At 28.8% G+C, this 21,964-nt stretch overlaps 1 protein-coding gene across 1 annotated transcript in view; it reads right to left on the minus strand.

Moving 5' to 3' along the window:
* Positions 1-1,775: 1,775 nt before the first annotated feature.
* The window catches only part of LOC107452067 (nose resistant to fluoxetine protein 6), a 38,071-nt gene continuing 17,882 nt past the window's right edge, over positions 1,776-21,964 (minus strand). The window contains exons 4-15 of the mRNA XM_043041538.3: positions 21,583-21,673; positions 18,804-18,907; positions 17,276-17,446; positions 14,794-14,887; positions 11,791-11,883; positions 10,301-10,469; positions 8,155-8,234; positions 6,628-6,750; positions 5,057-5,180; positions 4,771-4,960; positions 3,316-3,458; positions 1,776-2,431 (exon numbers count right to left, since the gene is read on the minus strand). Of these exons, the coding sequence (XP_042897472.2) occupies positions 2,072-2,431; positions 3,316-3,458; positions 4,771-4,960; positions 5,057-5,180; positions 6,628-6,750; positions 8,155-8,234; positions 10,301-10,469; positions 11,791-11,883; positions 14,794-14,887; positions 17,276-17,446; positions 18,804-18,907; positions 21,583-21,673 (1,742 nt within the window). The 3' untranslated portion in view covers positions 1,776-2,071. The remainder of the gene's footprint in view (positions 2,432-3,315; positions 3,459-4,770; positions 4,961-5,056; positions 5,181-6,627; positions 6,751-8,154; positions 8,235-10,300; positions 10,470-11,790; positions 11,884-14,793; positions 14,888-17,275; positions 17,447-18,803; positions 18,908-21,582; positions 21,674-21,964) is intronic.

Genomic DNA, 21,964 nt, shown 5'->3' on the forward strand with positions numbered 1-21,964 from the left:
AATATTTAAGTCCTAAACTTTATATTCAAGAGTTCAATTATCTAAAATTAATTTCTAAAATGTCCATTACATGGAAGAATTCTTAATTATAGTTTTCATCAAAAGATAACACGCAAAACTGTCCTTTATGGAAAAAAAATAAGAAAATGTTATATTTTTCAAAATGACTCTGTAAATATAATTTACGTCAAAAAATCGTAGATTTCGAAGTGCAAATTTTTTACATTTGTTTTTGAAAAGTCCATTTTACTTAATTAAGGCTAGGTAGGTAGGTACCTTATTTACATCGCACTAGAGCTGCGCAATGGGATATTGGCGACTGTCTGGGAATCATCTCTGAGAATGATTCGAAGACATGCCATCATAATTTTGATCCTCTGGAGAGGGGATGGCTCCCCTGTTTTGGTAGAACAACGACCTGTGCGTGCTTAACACATCGCTTTACGGTAGAACAGTTCAACAAGGACCGATACCGTGCACCCTTGGTCCCTACGCAGGCCTAAATTAAATATTTAAAAAAACGAACTAACATACTCGAATTTCGAAGCAATCCGGAATAAACTGGAAAATCAGCTCCGGTGATCGGCGAAGGCATCGAGTAAGTGTTGGACCCTTAATAGTCATAACAATAGTATAATGAGCAAAAACAAATGCTACATTAATTAAAAATAATAAATTAATGAAAGCCGCCGTGGCTCAAAAGATAGAGAGCTCGCCTGAGAATGAGAAGACTCAGGCTCGAATCCCAATGTCGGTCGACCGATACGAATTCTGCTCCTGGCTCGCAAAGAACATAGTGCTAACGTAAAATATCCCCTTAGTAGCACACAGATCATGGGGGGGGATCCAGTTACTCCTGAGCAAACCGTGAGAGTTTTCATGGTTTTTCTCTCCGTATAACGCAAAAAAAGAGTTAATTCCATCAAAATAGTCCTCCCTGGAGGCTAGTTTATCTCGTTGTTTGATCCAGAAGTTCCATTGTCTTCTGGATTGGTTTCAAAATTACTAAGCATTGACAGATGTAAACTCAGATGTAACATCTGCTCAACGGCAGATGAATAAAATTATTCGTAATTTTTTCAGACTCCTATTTCAAGCTATGGTTAAATTTTTACATGCTCATTTAGAGCTATTCCCCTGTTGTCAAACGTATATGAAATGAGTGCTCAGTTTGAGTTAAAAGGCGTTTTCGAAAAGTAAAGATACTTTATCGATAGCAGCAAAAGAAAAGTTTCTGTGAGTAGGATTGCATCACTGACTGTAACCTTGAATGTTTCACTTCACCCTCAAGGTCCTTCGTTACACTTATGGTCAGCCATGTTAAAGCAGTCTTTATAATGTCTGCATCAATGCAGAATCTCACCAGATGTGTGCTCGTCCTCCGACAGCATTTCAAACCAAAGCACTAATCAAAAGTTGCAAATGGAAAGTTTTAGATCATCCGCCATACAGCCCAGACCTTTCACTTATTCCTTTACCTGAAAAAGCATCTTGCAAGGCAAAACGTTCACAACGATGAGATCAAAACAGAAGCTGAAATATAGTCCCGACAACACGTGGCAAAATTCTATGACCGTAGAATACAAAAGCTTGTACTCTGACTTAACAAATGCTTTTACAATGTCTGTAACTTTGTCTAAAAAATAAGGCATGAGCCAGTAAGTAAGTTTAATGCACATTTCATCAATTAATTTTTTTTCAAGAGGGTATATGGCATTGTATCTTTACTTTTCGAAAACGTGTTGCATATACAACTAAAAAAAATAAAAAGCGAATATTTTTATAACATTTTACTAAATAAAATATACAATACAAATACACATTCAAGAACAAATTTGAGCAACTGTTGCTCTTTACACTGCATCACAGCAGTTTCGTCAACATCGCTTTAATAATCTTTGGTTTGGATCATAATGTAGAGTTACCAGTCCTCAAACCTTATTTGCGATTAGAATTTCTTTCATTTTGGGAATATTTCCCTTGTTTAGTTAAAAGTCCAACTGAGGTAATGACACAAACTTTCGGAAGAAAATTCATGTGGAAAAAAAATTTGTTAGTTTTCTAAAAAATGCTAAAGGCGACTAACAAAATCACGTCCATGATGTTGGAAGTTCTTGTGTTGCTGTGATTTCGCACTTTTGGACAACCATTCAGGGTCTATATCTATTTTAGCCAATCCATTGCCATTTTGCACTGACTGTCCAGATTTAAAGTCATTTGTCCAGCCATTGGTGTACACAGTTGGCGCCGTGGGAAGTTCGTTTTTAGGTGCACCGAAAAGTAGTGACTTTAGAGTGATTTTGTTTTTCCGCAGATCTTCTTCAATTTGGAAGAAAACTTTTCCAACGTTCACAAAGGGAGCTTCCACTAAGAAGCAAGTGAAAAATGCCATGACGTAACTGGATACTGTGAAACCAAAGTATATGAAAATCTAGAAAACAATAAAAAGAAAAAAATGAGGTTGAGTTTATAAATATCAATATTTTAATTATAAATCTAAATAATGCAATTTAAAATATAAGGGAAATTTAAAAGAAAATACTAAGTTATGTACTAAAGAGCAAATTCCTCGGAAAAAGTGCTTGATGGCGGTAAACCTTGACAATCATCAGTTTGCGATGATTGATAGCAACTTTGTTATGCCGAATGATACTGAGTTCAGTCAATCTCTCTTCTGATAAGCTTGAATTCTCTTCTTAAACTTATAATGTAAAGTCACCTTTTAATAGAGGAAAGTTTCCTAATATGCGACATTCTTTTTAGAATTAAGACAAGAAAATAATAATTAATATAATGTTCATTACAATTATATTTAATGTGCCCGTGTAAATCATCAAATTTTGGTTCGAGTTCTAAAATATCACACCACCGCAATCAAATATTTCAGTTTTGAGCATGATTGTTAATTAGTAGAGGAAAGGTTCTTAATATGCTACATTCTTTTTAAAATTAAGATTAGAAAATAGAATTTTAAAATGTTCATTATTATACTCGTATCTTTGACGTACCTTTTTCAATCATTAATATTTCGTCAAATTTGAAAAGCCCCGGAGTGTTAATTCAAAAAATAATAATATATATAATTATAAATATAATAAAAATAATAATATTAATAATAATAATAATAATAATAATAATATATATATATATATATATATATATATATATTGATTCTTATAGACTAATTTATATATATATTAGTTAATTTATCAGTTTCTTAAATTGCTTCGATCATTAAAATTTAAATAATTTGGAAGATTATACAAAAAATGTGAATGATTTTTAATTAAACGAACAATGTTACTTTAAACTTACTGCTAAACAATTTCTAGCTTGAATTCCATCTCTCAATGTTGCATAAAACACATATTGCACTAATGGATGAATCATGTACACCATGAATGTTAACCTGCTAAAGGGAATGAGGGGTTTCCATCGAAGAATAGAAGCCAAAAATCCTGAAAGGAATTGAAATTATTTACTCTATTTATTTGAAAAATTGCATTACTATTTCATTTTAACTGCTCACGTTTAAATTGAATTTTAATTTTAATTTAACCGTCTAAATACTTTATTTTATGTAAGTAAAACAGCATTAAAATAGTTTTAAAATACACAGAAAATAAAAACTTTTAAATTTATTTAATTTAAACGAATGAGGAAATTAAAAGTCTGTTTGGTGGTCAGGGAGCTGACCTCAAGATAGAAAGGTCCCAGCTTAGAATCCAGGATAAGACATGGATTTTTCCCTCTCCCACTTCTTTGTACTATCTATCTTTCTTCTTATGGGAGAAACTTTGACCCACCTAATATGGTGCCCCGAAGAGAATAGTGAACAAATCTGCTCTTCTGATACTCGAACGACGAAAGTCAATATCAGAGTAGATATTAAAAATTTTAAAAAAAAATTTTTAAAAAATTAAGTAGTTTATTAGCTTAGTACCAGAAAGAGGTACAATTTTGCTTACCCGCTATTATGTACAAGGACAGTTTAGGGAAATAGGCCTCAAGAATTCTAACTTGCGTAACAATGCGTGATAAAAAGGTAAAATTTAACTATCCTAACTGGTTTTCAAAATGCCGCCAAATGTATTTGAGGAAACAATTCTACAATTATTAATTCCGAGAACTATTGCGCATTTAAGTCAAAAGTACTATTTCTAACAGAAGATTAAATATTTATGATCATTAAAGAAAGAGAAAGAATATTTGCGGTTTGAAGTATATAGTTAATTTAAATATTACTTTATATCGTATAAGAGGGCGGAAATTTCCTTTTTCATCTTGTATTGTTTTTGCCATCTAAATTTTCCTATTTCCATGTCGCTGAATCAGGGGGCGTGGAAAAATGTATTTAACAGCAATTTGTGACGTATAGTTTCTGATGTTTATTAAAGTTTGAATTGAAAGAAAAATTTATTTTGCCTGGATAAAACCTGTTGTAATCCATTCATTCGTAAGAAGAAAAATAGTTTGAGAAAAGAAAATAGTGTGCATAAATATTCTTATTTTTTCGACAATAAATAGATACGTTAAAAGAAAAGGAAAATAGCATCGATTAAGTAATTATTAGTACGTATAGCTCATGTAAAAAGGATTTTAAACAATTGTAATAAAGCTCTCAAGCTCTCAATATTTTTATTCATAAGTTTGAACAAAATTATGATCATTGCTGTTATTAAATTTATTTATTTGACTCTAGTCAGGCATAAACGGTTCCTTGCATAAAGTTCAAAAGAAATTTTCTATGAGTACCGATGCACAGCTTACCTCCACAGCCAGTACTACAGGCTATAGTAATCCAAGCTAAGCCAACAGTCCATGACATTCTGCTTAATGATGCGTACAAAACGGTGGCTACCTTCCCAGTGCCTGGACCATGAGTGTTCCATGGATGTACGCCAAACAGTGATGCAGACGTACAGGTAAACGCCGCTAACCAAGCAAGAGTTTTCAAAGACTATGGGTAAAATTCAAAGAAAGACATTTTAATAAAATTATATACTGTATAATAAATTGTATAATGTACTGTATAATAACCATAGTTAGTACTCACCCAATGCATATTTTTGGGTGATTTTTTCATTCGAAGATAGTAGCCAACGTAGACACCGACACAAAAGGGACCAAGATGTGGCCAAGGTGGGTAATAAGCTTCGAGCATTAATGCATCTCTTTGTCTAAACAAATATGAATGTTTCTATCATTACATGCATTAATTTTTTTTTCCATTCAAATAACACATTAGTTAAAAGTTTGATTCGAAATTAAAATTGTATTGTGCTATTACCAGAGGTAAAAATAGATATATTAAGAAAAAGGCAAATGGTAGCGAAAAAATAATTAGTTGTACATACAGTTTATACAGTTTTAACTGTTAAGTATTATTTAACTGGAGTAAACATAATAGATACACTAAAACATGGCTCAAAAATTACTGAAACGCAAACGCACAAAAAAAGAAAATATATAAACTTAGTGGCAAAAAATTGTTAATTGCCTTCTTCTTACCAAGTGCTAAATAATTGCTAATTCTCCAGCGTGAGGTTTTGATAAAAGTGGGAATGGTCTTGACATTAAAACAAATCGAGAATGAACATGGCATTAAAACTGTTTATTCGGTTTAAATTTACTTTTCAGTTTCGATTTTTTACTGAATGTGTAGCAATAAGAAATATAATTTTAAAAAACCAGAAATTCCGTTAAACCGTTCTCATATCAACGGAAAAATTACCAAATGAATAGATTACCGTATATTTCGGTTTTATTAACTAAAATTATGGTTATTTTACCAGAAATATCATTACCATACAGTTTTGTAATTTTACCAGAATTTCTTTCTTCATGCAGAAGTTTTAGGCTTAAAAAGTGCAATTTTTAAATTATGCATATTTATGGGTCAGATATTACTATCTAGACTAGTAAGATATTTTTACCTATGCAATTTTTTTTTATCCTTTGAATCAAATAAGATCAAAATAAAATCATTTCAACTATGTTTGGATTTTTTATGAATGCTTGAAATAAATTTGAATTATACTCAACTAATGATGAAGTCGTAGAATCGACAGGTTTCAAATTTGATATAAATGATATTGATTTTGTACAAGTATTATTTTTTACAGAATCCGAATATCATAAGCCATAACCCATTTAAAGAGACAAAATTTTCATACGCAATGTTATATTCTTCATTTTAGTTCTCAAAAAAATTTGTACCACTAACTATTTTGTTATGGGGATTAAAATTACTGTGATGTAATTTTTCTTTGAAGTCTAAATCATTTTTTCCGCTGAAAACGTTGTAAAAAATTAGTTTAAAACTCATATGTTAAATTTATATTCAAGTAAAGACTTCATTTTTATAAGATTTCAATGAATTTGCAACGATATGAAAGACGAACACAAAGGAGAACATCATTAGTTACAATGAGTTAAATTTGCATGGAATTATATATGTCAAATACTATACATTTTTTCATAGTTTAGACATTAAGCTCTTTTTATATCATAGTTTGAGGTTAACAGAAATGTGAGAAAAAAAAACTAAGTACTTTAAAGAAAAACAAAATGCTTTAAAAGTATTGTTTACATAAAAAAAAACTTTCAAGTAAAATTAATACTTACTCAACATCGGCTCGAGTGAAAAGCATGGTTGGTGGTAAATCTCTTATATAGTTGTGAATACCTACAGCAAAGATTGATAATACCATGACAACTAGATTGACAATCAATCCAATTTTTGGTTTTCTATAGTGAAAAAGTGAAATATAAATAATTATAAATATTGTATGTATAAATAATGAATGTATAAATTATGTATGCAATGTATAACTTTATTTCTATAAGGTATAAGACTTAAATCTATACGGTAAAAGCGTCCTGTAACGTTCACGACACAATACGAGAAGTCCGCTATTACGACAAAGTTCCAAGTTACTGTCAAAATGCGAACGTTAAAGATACAAATATTGTATGCTTATAAGTTAAAAATTATTTACTTCTCGTTTTTACGACATTTTTTTTAATAGAAACACATTTTTCCACTATTTAAGTGATCATTATAAGATATAACCAAAATGTATGACATTTTTATTTATTTCTGATATATCAATAAAGTAAAACGAACGAATATTTTATCTCTTATCTTCTTACTATCTTAACCTTTTATGTTTTCAAAGCAAATATGTTTGGGCAACCACCAGCTAAGTTAGCTACCACCATACAAAAGATAAATTCTGCTGTTTTTAAAAATCCTGTCATATACCTCAAAAGAATGCGATTTTTGTTTACTACCGATTTAACATACTCCCTTAGTTTTCTTCTTGACGACTTACCATTGAAATCACTAATCAGTGTTTGCAATTCAGTGAAAGTCAGCAGTTAAGCTGCAGTTAAGTCATTAATTTTTTCTTGCACCTTGTAAAACTTTCCAGTGTAATCTACTCCAAACATGTATTTAAAATGGAAATAGTTGCTTAAAGTAAAAGGAGAGTAGTTAAATGTGCCTTTATAATCTTGGAATATTTTATTTATTTATTTTTGCTATTTTAACTTCAAATTCGTCCATTGGGTAATAATGTCAAACTCACTGTAAGGACAGTTCCATCTGATATTGCGAACTGTCGTTATAACGAACTTTTCCTGTATATTGAATAACCTGAAAAGGTATAACACAGTAGCGTTTGAAAATCATTGTTTTCTAATATTCCCACTTTATATGTATTTTATTTTGTTTTTAGTACTCTGTTTATTTACAAATACTTTTTTAAACATCACTTTCATGTAAATAACGCGATCTATATGTATGATCCATTGATGAGAAAGTAAATGAAATAGATTGTAACAAACCGAAATCTATAAGCTATAATTCATATGGGGTGAAATTATATGTACATTTTTAAATATTTCAGCTAAATCATTAAAAAATCAAATAAACATATATGAGGTTTTTGGTATATTTCTGTATCTGTCGTATTTGCGTTATAATTATTATTATTCTGGTTCTTACGTATAAGGTATTATAAAATACAACACAGAAATTAGAAAATTTTAAATGATATTATTTTAGTTTCATTTTAGAAATTTTATGGTTCAAGTCATCATCAATGTTAGAATTTTCAAACTTTTGCTACGAACTAGCATCATACAAACCTCATTATGAGTAAAACTATTGGAATAGTTAGTACATAAACTTGAAAGTCAGCAGCCAAAAACCATGAATATGAAAGACACTAAAAAATAAGGAGAATTTGTAAATGAAAGCAAAATAAATAAACTAAATATACCTTAATTATTAAAGAAGAAAAAAAACTTATAACATTTAAATTTATAGAAATGGATATAGTTCCGCAAGAATTTAACAAAATTAATTTTATTTTCTGCAGTAGTATATAGATAATATTTGTATCCAGGCAGTATGGGAGATCAAATCTTCTCCTATTATGAGTTGAACTGGGATTTGATTCCTCATGTTAAATGTTACTGTCTAGTAGAACTGCATTTTCTCCAATCGATTTTTTGTGGTTCAGGATTCATACTAACAAATGTACGCGATAGTTTCAAGACGATGAGCATAGTTGGGCAATCAGGGAACGTGGTATGGGGACTGGGTGATTACTGCCGCCATCTTAATTTCAATCTAATGGAAGTGTAGTTCGTGTATACATCAGTATTGCCTTCGGATTATTAAGATGAATCCGTCAAACAAGCACAATTCTCTCTCGTGTTTCTGACAGAAGGCAAATGTAAAAAATAAAAAAAGACTAAAAGCGGTAAAAATGAACCAACACAAAATACAGAAATAATTCCAAAAAAAAACATTTTTAATTACAGTTAGAAGTAGGTGAATCCGACTAAAAGCAGTACTTTAATTAAAATTATGTAAAAAGGCAAACAAAAAGCTCATAAATGCTGGAATAGGCTAAAACGGAATGAGTTGTGTTGGTTTCAACGGGCAAAATTGGTGGCTATCTCATCATCTGGTCTGTCAAGCTTCTGATAAAGATATACCTCTCTTGCTATGGCCCCTATGCTTACCGGATTTATCAACGAGAGACATTTTCTTGTAATTTTTTTTCTGACCCCCTTTACCACGAGATTTAACATCGAATTGCGTTAAAACGATCACTGCTGTCAGTGTTGTTATATTATTTCTTTTCCGAGTATAGCATGAATTAGTAGATCTCATGCCGCATGACTAAGGTTTTACACAAAAAACATCTCTGTGAACTGTAAATAAACATGGTTCATTTCTGTACATCTGTATACGTTATTTGCAGCTGTATTTGCATTTGCAGCTGGTCTTTTGTCCTTTATTTTTCTTTTCTTTACTGTAGCCTTCTTAAATTCTACACGGGGAAAAAACTACTGAACTGTATGGTAGTGACATTTCTGGAGAAAAAAAAATGCAATACTGGTTATAAAACCAAAATATATGATATTTAAACCATTAATTTGGTAATGCTGTCCGTCACGTAATGATTTACCAGAAACTCTGGTTTTCAAATTTATAGTTTTTATCTCCGCACGTTTAGAAAAAAAAATACAAAACTGAAAAGTGTATTAAACCGAATAAATGTTTTTATGCCATACTTTAAGGTGTCATGAAAAAATTTAATGCACATTATAAAACCTTATTTTATTGTTAATTTTACCAAAATCGCTATAAGAACGTTTCGGTAAAAATTACCTTGTTTCCATAGAGTCTGAAACATAGTAAATTTTATGATATTCTGGTAGTTTTGAACACACCTTTTTTCTCAGTGCAGACAGTATTATGAATAATCAAGTATTTTATTTTAAAAATTCTAATTCATACCAAGTTTTTAATGTTAAATTTAAACCTATTTAATTTATTACGATTCGAAATGAATTACAGTTTAAAGTTTAGGAATATTTTTCCTTGATAAATCCATAATAAATCCTTAATAAATCCTTAATAAATATGATATTGAACTAAAGTTGTATTTGTCATTAGCAAGATGCTAGTTTACACTTTGTCGTTGGCTTAGGAAGAAATTTAAATATTTTTTGTTTAATCTAGAAGGTAGATTTTAGTACCGCTTTTTTAGCAAAATTGCTTCTACATAAATATCTAAGTCGCATTTCTCTTATACCTAATATAAAGACATTGTAGCCGTATGAAAAAAGAATATAAATTATTAATTCAATAAAATAATAAAAGGAAGATATTTAAAACCATACTTGAACATATTAAAAGTAGTTTTAAGGAGGAATAAATATTAAACTAAAATGAGTTTTATAAGCAAATAAATAAGCAATTAAGTAAAGCTCTCACCCCTCTTGGAGAGCTTCTGTATAAATTGTTGATGAATAAAAAATTTGCCCACCAGTCTTTCTTACATCCATCAATTACAGGATCCATGTTTTCATGCCACAAAGGACCATCTCCCATTAATGGGAGCAATGTACTTACACCAACGAAAAACATCTGTATCGGCATAAACCTGCAAAAAATATAATATAAAAATTTTATAACATACATACCTTGTAATTGGTACTAATTGTACGATAGGTACAAAAAATGACATTAATTCTAAAATAAATTATATAGAATTATAAATGATTATAAATGATTGTGTATTATAAATGAATTGGTGTACAAAATGAATTTATATGATATTATTACTCCCTTGGTATTATTTTTAACGGATATCAGTTAAAATTTCAAAGAAATACAAAAAACTACTTCTAAATTGTGTAATTATATCAAATCTATTGTTTAAATTGTGTGGAGATAAATATTCTGACATTTTGCAAAAAGGTAAACTTAATAGTTTGCACAAAAGTTTCACAGCTGCCGTACAAATTTAGTTTTAAGATATAATTAAATAAAACCTCTTAACTTTTCTAAAACAATATAGTGTTAACAACATATTGCTATAATTAACCGAATTTAGATTACATAAAAACATACTGTTTCTTTCATAAAATTGATAAACATTAAAGTAATGGGAAAGGTAAAATCTAAATATAAGTAGGCTATTAAAACGTAAAGTAATGAATTTATAATGTATCATGAATTTTCAACGCTATATAGGAAAAATATTCTCAACAATGTATTTTAAAATTGTGATACATGTTTTGACTCTTTGACGCAGAATTTTAACTATACATATTTTTCATACTTTTAAATTCTTCTTTTTCAGTTTAGGACAAAATAAGCAAAAATATATTACATTTAGCATTTTAATACTTTTTGGTCATGAAATGCAGCATAAGACACCGTTGTCTTTTTTTTCGTTTTCTAAACATGTTCCACTTCCAAACAATAATTTCTAAAACTTGCACTTATTTGCAGTTATTCAGATCTCAGAGAAACAGTTACTCAACACTGACATTTCTTTAATTTGCAAATTCACTTATTAATAAATTTTTAAAAATGAATGGAAAAAAATGTTAATAACTTTTTTTTTAGTTTTATATTCTAGAAAAAATTTAATTCCGATAATCTAACAGATTTTTTCAATAACTATTAGAATATTTTTTATTATAAGCAATGGTAAAATATGTTTTTTACTCGTAATTAGATCATCAGAAAAAAATTTATAAAATTGATACTGATGTCCCATCTTCGCCAAAGGTTCAATTACTAACGCTATTATTGCAATGTGCGTTATAAATATTATTTCTTGCAGGGAAAATAAATTTGCGAAAAATATAGCAATATTTTTTTTTCAAATATAATCAAACATTAAAATAACTTGAACAAGTTAAAAATAAGTTATATTTTAAGTAGTTTTTTTTTTAGTTTTTTTGTTGACTTACCTCCAAAGTCTGTGAATTATGAAGTAAAATGCATTGGGTATTTTCCCTGTCTTATTTGAAATATCCATGGATACATAAACTCCGAGAAGACCACTAAAATAAAATCACGCAACATATTAATTATTGCTGCTGTTAAGAATTGGTTGAAATAATTAGAAAATCATGATGAAATAAACACTTGTAATTAAGGTACAGTCCGTAATATTTTAAACAGGCCACCCTGAATAACTTTTAATATTATAATCGGATCTTCACGTTCTAAGACTCAATCTTGATGGTGCGAGAGGGTGACTTCAAATAGGCAAATTAAATAGTGCTGGCGATATTTTAAATTGCGAAATCAGACACAGAAACAGTTTTTCTCTGAAGGCGCAGTTTTCATTACGAATTCAGACTTTTGACACTCAAAATATTAGGAGTAGCCGTCCAAAGTTTGGGACCGATAATGTTAATTTTATTCTTTGCGTCTTTCACCATGTTTTGATAACTTTTTAAGCGAATTGATAGATTTTTGCACACAATTATAAAATTCGTTTATTCAAAACTAATTTTATGAATTAATTGACTTTTAGCAATATTTATTATTTTTTATTGTTTTATTTAATAAGAGTTGGAAAAAACTTTGAATTAGGAGGTATTCTCTGAATGAGTCGTTTTCTTGACGAATTCAGATTTTTGACGCTCAAAATATCAGGAGTATCCATCAAAAGAGCCGTCCAAAGTTTGGACCCGTTAATGTCAATTTTACTTTTTACGTATTTCACCATGTTTTGATAACTTTTTAAGCGAATTGATAGATTTTTGCACACAATTATAAAATTCGTTTATTCAAAAATATATTCATGAAATAATTAACTTTTAGTAATATTTATTATTTTTTATCATTTTTTAATTATTTTATTTAATAAGTGTAGGAAAAAACTTTTAATTATGAGGTATAAACTTTTTTACAATATCTTAAAGAATGTAATTTCGCAGCAAAATACAAAATTTGCGCGAAGCGAAATCTGTCAAATAGTTCCAGAGAAATCAAATTTTGAAAAGGTCGTATTTCAGAAAATCTATTTCTCAGAAACTATTCGACCGATTTTGTCCAAATTTTGTACTTTTTCAAGTAAAATTACATTCATTGAGATGATGTAAAAAAATTGTATTCCTTAAATATCATTTTTTTACTATTATTGAATAAAATAATAAAAAATAATAAATAGTTGGTAAAAGTTATATTTTTCAATAAATCTTCTTTGGAAAAACGAATTTTATAATTGAGTACAAAATTTTTTTATTTCGCTTGAAAGATTTTCGAGATATAGTGAAATACGCAAAAAGTCAAATTAACAATAAGGGCACCTAATTGAACCGCTCTCCTGACAGTTGGGACCCTATTTTCCAGATTTCGGCTACCCCCTATATCTTAGGAGTCAGAAATCCGAATCCATCGAAAAAACGTATGTTTATCCAGCGAAAGTCCTTTTTCCGTCTGATTACGTAACTTAATATAAAATCTGGACTAATTAATTAGCATATTTAAGGTCTCACCCTTGATTCATTAAGATTGAGTCCCAGATCGCGAAGATCCGACAATTAGATCAAAAGTTATTCAGGGTTATTATTTTACGCACTGTGCATGAAATTCCAACTATTTATTCAATTATTCTTTTCGTAATTATTCTCAATTATTCTTTTGAACACAAAAAACACTAACAGAAATAAAAGAATAATAAAATTAACCTCACTGTACATTTTCATTAAATGTAGTTTCATAGGTGACAAAATCTTGTTTCTGATAAAATAATTTTTTCTTATTAAATTTAATCCATCAGTTATCAAAGCTTTTCTCAGAGTAAACACTTAAAAAAACTTTGTTTTTCTGTAATTACGAAAGGCAGCTTGGAAAATAAAACAATACTAATTTGTCAGAAAAAAATTACTTTTTAATTACTTAAACCCCTAAAATAAATTTATATGAATTAAGTATTTGAAAAAAACAATATTTTATATTTTTACAAATAACTCCCGGAAGCAATAAAATGAACTTGTCATTTTTATTGAAAAACATTAATAGTGTTTTTATTTAATTAAACATCGTGTAAACCAATTAAAATATCTGCAAATTGCAATATTTTTGGATATTTAGTAAATGTAAGGTTTAATGGCATAAAAGTCTTCATCGACCAACAAAAAAAGTATTCATAATTATGGGTAACAATAGCTTTGCCTGACGCTAAGAAACCAAGAAAAAAAATGAAATGATAACAGGAAATGCGGTACATGAGAGTTGAGCTTACTATAAGCAGATAACTTTATTGAGAGAGATATATTAATAATAATACAGGGGTTAAAAATAAGCCTTATAAATTAAGAAATCAATTTAAAATAATAACTTCTTTATAAAAAAACTTCATTGGCAAAAAAATGCAGGTGGAACTAAAAGTCGACTTGTTTCAAGAGCTCGAAGATAAGTGCCCATTCTCAAAACTTGTCAGACATGAATAACGCCTGGCAAGTCTAAAATTGGCTTCAAAAATATAGCAAAAAAACATATCAGATCGAGTTTATTGAAAAAAATACGTTTCAAATACTTGAAACCCAAAAAGAGAAATCATGCGTATGAAATATAAATTTATATATATATATAAAGTTCTTTTCCTGTTTATAATAAATTTTAGAACAAAATTGTTTTATTACATTATAAGCTATTTTTATTTTATTTTGTAACTGTGTTTATGAACAGCCGACTCAATTTTTGGGTATATATATATATATATATATATATATATAAATATATATATATATATATATATATATATATATATATATATATATATATATATATATATATACACATTCCTATCTATGAATTTTTAATAATAAATAATAAAAAAAATAATAATACTCAGTGTAGTATGTGTTCGAAACTTTTATTGAGTGTGAGTAATAGTCGTTTTTGAATCTTTTATTAGATCATTGTATAAAACTTAATCACAAGTAAATCATACTCACCTGAGGAAAAAAAAGTTGTCTACTAAGAAAGAGGCATTTGTGATTGAGTTAAAAATGAATTGACTAGTGAGTTCGATAGTAATTTGTAAGTATTCTGAAAGGAGAAAAATACATATTTGATTAGCTTGATTTCATCACAGATAATCAAATAAAAATATATTAGAGAAAGGAAAATTCTTAAATGACTTTTGAAAATAACTTCCCGAACTTTAAAAAAATGTGTCACATGATTGATGGTAAGTACCGCACATTATTTATTCCCTCAAGTAAAGCAATACATTTTCAGAACGAATTTGTGTCATAACAAAAATTCATTGAAAACAGCTTTGTAATGTTTCTATACATTCTGAAGCTGGATATTTTTTTTAATATGGGATGTTACCGAAAGAATCAACTTCAAAAGTATTTTAAAAATAAGCAATTAAAGAAAAACGGAAAAAATAATGCACTATTCTGCTTATGGAACCAATTTTATTAAAAAATTGGTTTTAAAATTTTTTCTTAAATTTTGAACAATGTATTCTGCACCATGTTAGGCTATTCCAACTATAATATTTGCTGAGGGTCAGTTTATTTTGCCCTCATTACTGTGCAATATTGTTAATGCAAATGACGTTCATTTTGAAAACATAATATTACAGTTTTTATCTGTGTTGAGAAGATTCATAATTAATTTTATTTCTTAACGACAAACATTGCTACTTTTAAATACTGGATGATTGTTTAAGACACCAGGTATGTTATGTTTTTCAGATGCAAATGTTCAGTATGCCGTCCCTTTTTGTGGGAAAAATCTAATCAATAATCAAATTTTTTATAAAGCGTTTGAGTGACAAAAAACTTTTATTTGATATCATGTATTAGTATTATTAAGTTTATAACAAACTATTGTTTTTGGTAGGATAATCGTAATAAAATTAATGACTGCTTACACTTAAAAATGAATCGACCTATACTGGAAAAAATTATAGACTTATTGCAAATTGTGTGACGCAATGAAAAGAAATATATGGGAAGTAATTAACGAAGTTAATTAACTAAGTTGCGGAGAAGGAAATTTATAGCTCAGTTAAAGTTTATACCTCTCTTAAATTCAGTTTTTTTTTAATCTTTTTAAATTTTTTAATACAGTCAAACCCCGCTATATTGAACCTTCAAGGGACCAAAAGTTCAGTTCACTATAACGGGTGTTCACTATGTCCGTAACGCAGGCAATTTAACTAATGGTTCCCAAACTCCTCCCTTTTATTACACTTTATTCAAATAAATAACTGAAAAATGTTATGTAGTAGCAAAAAATGTTTTATTTTTCATTACTCTTCGTCTTGCTACAAAAAAAATTAGTAAAAAAAATTAGCAAAAAAAATTAGAAATTATCTGATAAGCAATCCTCAACATCAGTTATGGAAACACTTCCCGACTCTCAGATAATTTTTCCTGAATTTCTGTTATTCCGTTTTTTAAACCTGTCCAACCAGCTATACGAGCACATGAAAGAAGTCTCATAAAACCACTTAGCAAATTTATCACCATTTGTCCAGATTGCGGCTTCTTCGAATGGTGAACCACTTCAGTAATGCTTCTTCAACATCCTTGTGATCTGCTTTTCGCAACTTCTTTCTGCCATCTAAATTTTTTTCATGAGCAGAAATTATTAATTGCCCATTTTTCCATACGTTACAAACTTTGGATTGTTTGGATTTGGATAGTTTATATTCCCTGAAAATATCAACAACAAAAAAAGAAGAAGAAAATCAGTGGAAGACAGAAAAAAGTTCATTATATCCAACTTCCTCACTTTTTTGGTTCACTATATCCACAAAAAATTACATTATGCGTGTATAGCAAGGCACGAGACCGAACATTTGGTTCACTATATCCGGGAGTTCACCATAAGCCGTGTTCACTATAGCGGGGTTTGACTGTATATACATTACAATCTGAGACAGCTAATCTCTCACTTCCTCTCCTACTATTTTATTCTGTCGCACTTAGGTTCGAGCTTATAAAGTGAAGATCTCAGGAGAAAGAAAGAAATGTTCCTAGAACAATGACTAATAATTCATTAATTGAAGAAAAATAATTGTGAAAATTAACATGAAACTAAAAGAATTATTGAAAAAAAAGCGAAATTTCGAAAACTACCGCGGTTGAGATCATATATATATGGGAAACCTTTTCAAAACATCAAATTTTGACTCGCTTATTTTAGATTTAATAAAAGTAATTTTTAAATGATATTTTTTTTATTTTATCGCACTCCTCGCACATTTTTTATACTCCATCGTAATTTTAAGTTTTTAAGTAATTGAGCTTTCTGGCATTAAAAAAAAATAAAAACTGTGATGTAGCTAGAACGTTCAAAGCGCTGGTGATAGCATCACTCATGCTTTTGTAACATAGAAAAAAAATGACAGTAAATCATAATTATCAGTAAATCAGTATTAAAATTAGAGAATTAAAAAAAATTTGATGTACTTACTTAGAACATTAAAATTTAAATGGAAGTATGTATGTCCAAAAATAATCCAAAGCATGGAGAAGAATCGAATGCCGTGAAGAACGCTCAGTTGATCTTCTCCAGCATTCACGTCCATTAGAAGTTTCCAGTTATTAATTATGGAGAAACTAATTGCGAATTTTTTTCCGTAAGCTAAAACAAATTCAAGTATTGTAAGTATACATGATTATATTTTAATATCAATAAATAGTTAGAAGCAACTTCAGAAAATAAATTTAGAAAAGCGATATTTAAAAAAAGAGATCTAAGCCTTTGCTGTTGAATGCAGTGTAGATAATTTCAAAAGCATTCTCAAGTTTATTTATTTTTTCTAGTTAATTATTTTTTTATGAAAACATTATGAAAAAAAATTCTATCTTCGCATTTTTATTCAATCTCTAAAATGTTGAAATGCTAATAAACTTTTAATTGACGCTTTAGAAATGTTTCATAAACATTTTAAAAACACTTCAAATTGTTTTAGAGTTCCAAAGTTTAAAATATTCTGACCCATTTGTCTTGATAGGCTTGGTCAGCGAATACCATGGATTGGGCTATGGTTCGACCATGGAGTTGAGATAGTATTCAACTCCATGGAGAGTATTTCAATTCGACTCCCCATGCTGAAGGCGGGATTGTTGATTGAACTACACTTTTTCAGACTTTGGAATGACCTCAAATGTAATGTCATCGGTGACTTCTTAGTCGAGAAAGTCCACGCACGGATGGGCGTTTGGTGAGGGAGATGCGAAAGTCAGGTAATTACTAATACCATTTGAACTTCGTAATAGTTCTAAATTGATATAGAGTAATACGCTTGTGATAGTATTGTCTATGGATTGCATTGATTTCAGGGATCATGCACTTCAGACCGTTGCTAATAGCCATTAGTGTAGCACTAGCATGAAATTATTCAAAAAAAAATTTATCAGGGATGAAATTATTTCAAAAAATGCCGAAAACTAAATACCAACTATTAAGTTTTGTCGAAGATAACAGAAAGATCTTAAATACCTTGGACATTACATGAATGAATTAAATCTATGTATTTTTATACTCGTGGAGTCAAATCCGGTTATGCATCAGTGATCCATTTTTTATTAAGTTCCTAATACGTAATTTAGAATATTTATTTCAAAAATTGTAATTACATTATTTCTGTGTCTTCTTTTAATAGATTAAAAAATAATTAAATTTTCAACCGGAAAAAAAAATTTTGAAGAAATATTTCGCTTAATTGTTTTTTATTCTATTAAATTCTTTTAATCCATTGTTGCATCATAAAAAATTCCCGGTGTGCTTTTTAAAGGAGAAGCATATCTGTAATATAACTGAAACTTTATTTTTTGCAGTGTTTATATATGGTATTTGTTTTATGTCAAATTAGGAAAAGTACAAAAATTAAAAATAAATTTTAAGATTTATTTAAATTTCTAAATAAATTATTACAGCATGATTTTTAAAGAAAGAGAAATAGTGAAAAATTTGAAATGGAGAAGACGTTACTTACTCAGCTCAAGTTTTTCATTTTGAAGTTCAGCTTGTTTCTTTTGCACTGAATGCTCAACACATGTCCCGTAAATAACAAGTATAACCAAAATTCCTATGACACACCTGTTGCGGATTTATCAGCCATTAATAAAAATTCAAATTATATCTCAAATTATTCTTCACCTAATTTTAATAATTATATCTATTACATTTTACATGCTAAACTTTTTTTTTAATTTTTTGCACAGCAAAAAGAAATTACTTTTGGCGCTGTTTTTGGAAGGATCCATCGTAATATGTAAGGATGCTTTTTTGCGAATAATATGCTATTTTAATAACTACTTTGAATTTGCAACTGTTACTCTTGACTGTTAGGTGAAGTTTAGCCTATCTAAATTCAGAGCTGTGAACGATAATTTTGAAAATGGAGCAACACGTCAATATGGAGAAACGCCACAGTTCTGTGAAAATGAAAAGCGTTTGCGAGCTAATTTTTTAACATTTAAAAACTTACTTTAATGCTGCATTATTTGGTCTCTAAAAATTTGCAAAAACTTAAAATAAGGCAGCGATTTTGATAGTAAATTTTTGCAATAAATGTCGCCAAATTAGTGATTTTTTTTAAAAAAAAATTTATTTACTTTCAAAATATTTAAGTTATTTGTCTTTTCTAAATCCCAGGTAATTCTTCATGTCCAGACTATATATATATAGTTTAAAACCATCACATTACATAGTGTAAGACACTTAAACTAAGGCTTTTTAATTTTCCTTGACGACAGAGCTTCGAAAAATAACATTAAGAGATTATATTTCGTAATTACGATACTGAACTGAGTTTTTCACCTATTTCAATAAAATATCCTAACTACTTCATTCTAACTTTACTTTAAGTAGTGAGATGTAATATTTTTTCACTAAATTTTTACCATCTTTTACAATCAAACCATATTTCGTCCCTTGAAAAAAGGACGCGTAAGATCTTTATGTGCTAAGATATAAAAAAGATTATAAAAATTTAGATTAAAAGATTATGAATTATTTCTTTATAAAATCGAGTGTTTAAAAAATAACCGACGGTTTGAAGAAACATTTTTTTTAAATGAAGGAATGCAGAAATAAATGGTTCGGTACAAAAAACACGTGCTGCTTCGGAGACAAAAAAAAACTAATTCAAAATTAATTGCAAAATCCATTGACAGATGGCACTTCAAAATGTAAAAATTTGTAGTTTATGTTTTCTGTCGCATGACAGACCTTTCAAACTGAAATATTCGCAGAGGTGCTTGATGATTTGTCCACAGACTTCATTGCAGTTTGCAGTATTGCTGCTTATAATGCTTATTTTAAAAACATCGTTTTATAATCTTATCAGATAGAAACACCAGCTGTTGACGAACTTCGTAACTAATTTTGAATCTTGGTAAAAAACATGGTATGGTAAGCAGAACGCAGCAAATGTAACATGTTAGTTTCTTTCCGATTTTATTTCATTGATTTTTAAAATCGTCTGTCTTTCTTCGGGAGGACATTGTGTGTTCTTTCAAGATCACTTTCAGTCACATTTTCGAAATATTTTGTGGTGTATTATGCACGGGTTTATATTCTTGCATGATCTTAAACTATTTTGAATCAATGCTCATGAGTTTGTTCACTTAATTTAAAACTCCAAGAAATGTTCTATCACGTTGCTCATTTCATTTTATTTTCCAGGACCACCAATGGCAAAATAGGAATCTTGCTTTTATTGAAATGCGTAGTACTTAAATTGGTATTACTCTCAGAGCATTTGTTATTGACGAATATTTTTCCTAATAGTTTTTGCATAAAAAAAAGTTACCAAGCTAATTTGAAAATTTATCACTTTCTTGAATGCCATTCTAAGAAATTTTAGAGAGTCGACACATTCGTTTATTCATTCAGTTCTTATCACATAGGAAAAAGTCCAGGGCCCGTAATTGTAACCAACTTCAGCAAAACTAGAAGAGTTGTCAGTCAATTTATCGGTTTATCAAAGCTTCCTTTTTCAGTTCGTAAGTACTCATACATTTACTTGGTGTTCTCAGCAACAAGCTACAAGCGGAAATATCTCGGGTTCAAATCCAACTTAATCCACCGAACAATTCTCAACATTGGTGAACACGCAACTCTCTCATTCTTCCACCGATGGTACACTATTCTGCCTGATTTCACAATTCCCCTTCATTCGACAAATAATTCACCTTTTTTTTTTTTCAAATAAAGTCAAAGAAAAAACTGAAAATAACTTTTACGAGCATAACTTTTATTTACGGTCAGTGACCATACATTTCGAGAGAAAAAATTTGAGAGTAGATCTAAATTTTTATAGTCATAATAACTTTACTCATATAAATTTATTTCTGCAGAACCAAAACTTTTTTTTTCTGTTTCGAACCATAATTTGGAAATTTCTTAGAGTATATAATATAAAGCACAATAACAGACATATTATTTAAATAATTTTGTAAACATTTTGTGAAAAAAATACTTATATGTTTTATTTAATCCATAAGTTTAAATGTTTGCAATATATTTTCTTTAAAAGATTAATAAATTATGAGACAACGGTAGAAAGTGTTACATTAAATTTTAATCAGGGTTGTTTTTAAAGTATGTAACATAATTATAACATTCGAAACAAAATAATAGATATTATTCAAAATTTTCTTATGGTCAAAGCTGTTAATATCGCTTTAAAAATGGCGTATTTTTTGTTGAAAATATTAAAGCCCTGATTTTCACAAAAATTATAAGAAAAATAAAAGAAGAATACTTACAGTATAGGTATCTGGTAATATTCAAAAACTAGTTCCTCTTTCGTCTCACATCTTGGAACAGTCACATTTGCAGGAAACGTTTTTTTTAACACTGAAATATTAATTTAATTATTTTTTAAGAAAAATTTGTCCATTTTGTAAATGCAAGATTATATAATGTAAGATAAAATAAACAAAAACCTCAATTTATAATCAAACAAAACCTTAGAAATCTAATCAAACTACACTTGCTTATATGAATTTTTTTTTAAAATATATTGTCGACAAATATTTATAACGATATTAGTTATTGCAGGAAGAGTGAAACACTAATTTTTTTCTTAAATCAAAAGAAATTTTTACTCTGCCATAAACTAGTATTACTACAATCATAAAAAATAAA

This window comes from Parasteatoda tepidariorum, chromosome 1, assembly GCF_982258835.1.
Source record: "Parasteatoda tepidariorum strain Cologne lab strain chromosome 1, Ptep-v5.0, whole genome shotgun sequence".
NCBI lineage: Eukaryota > Metazoa > Arthropoda > Arachnida > Araneae > Theridiidae > Parasteatoda > Parasteatoda tepidariorum.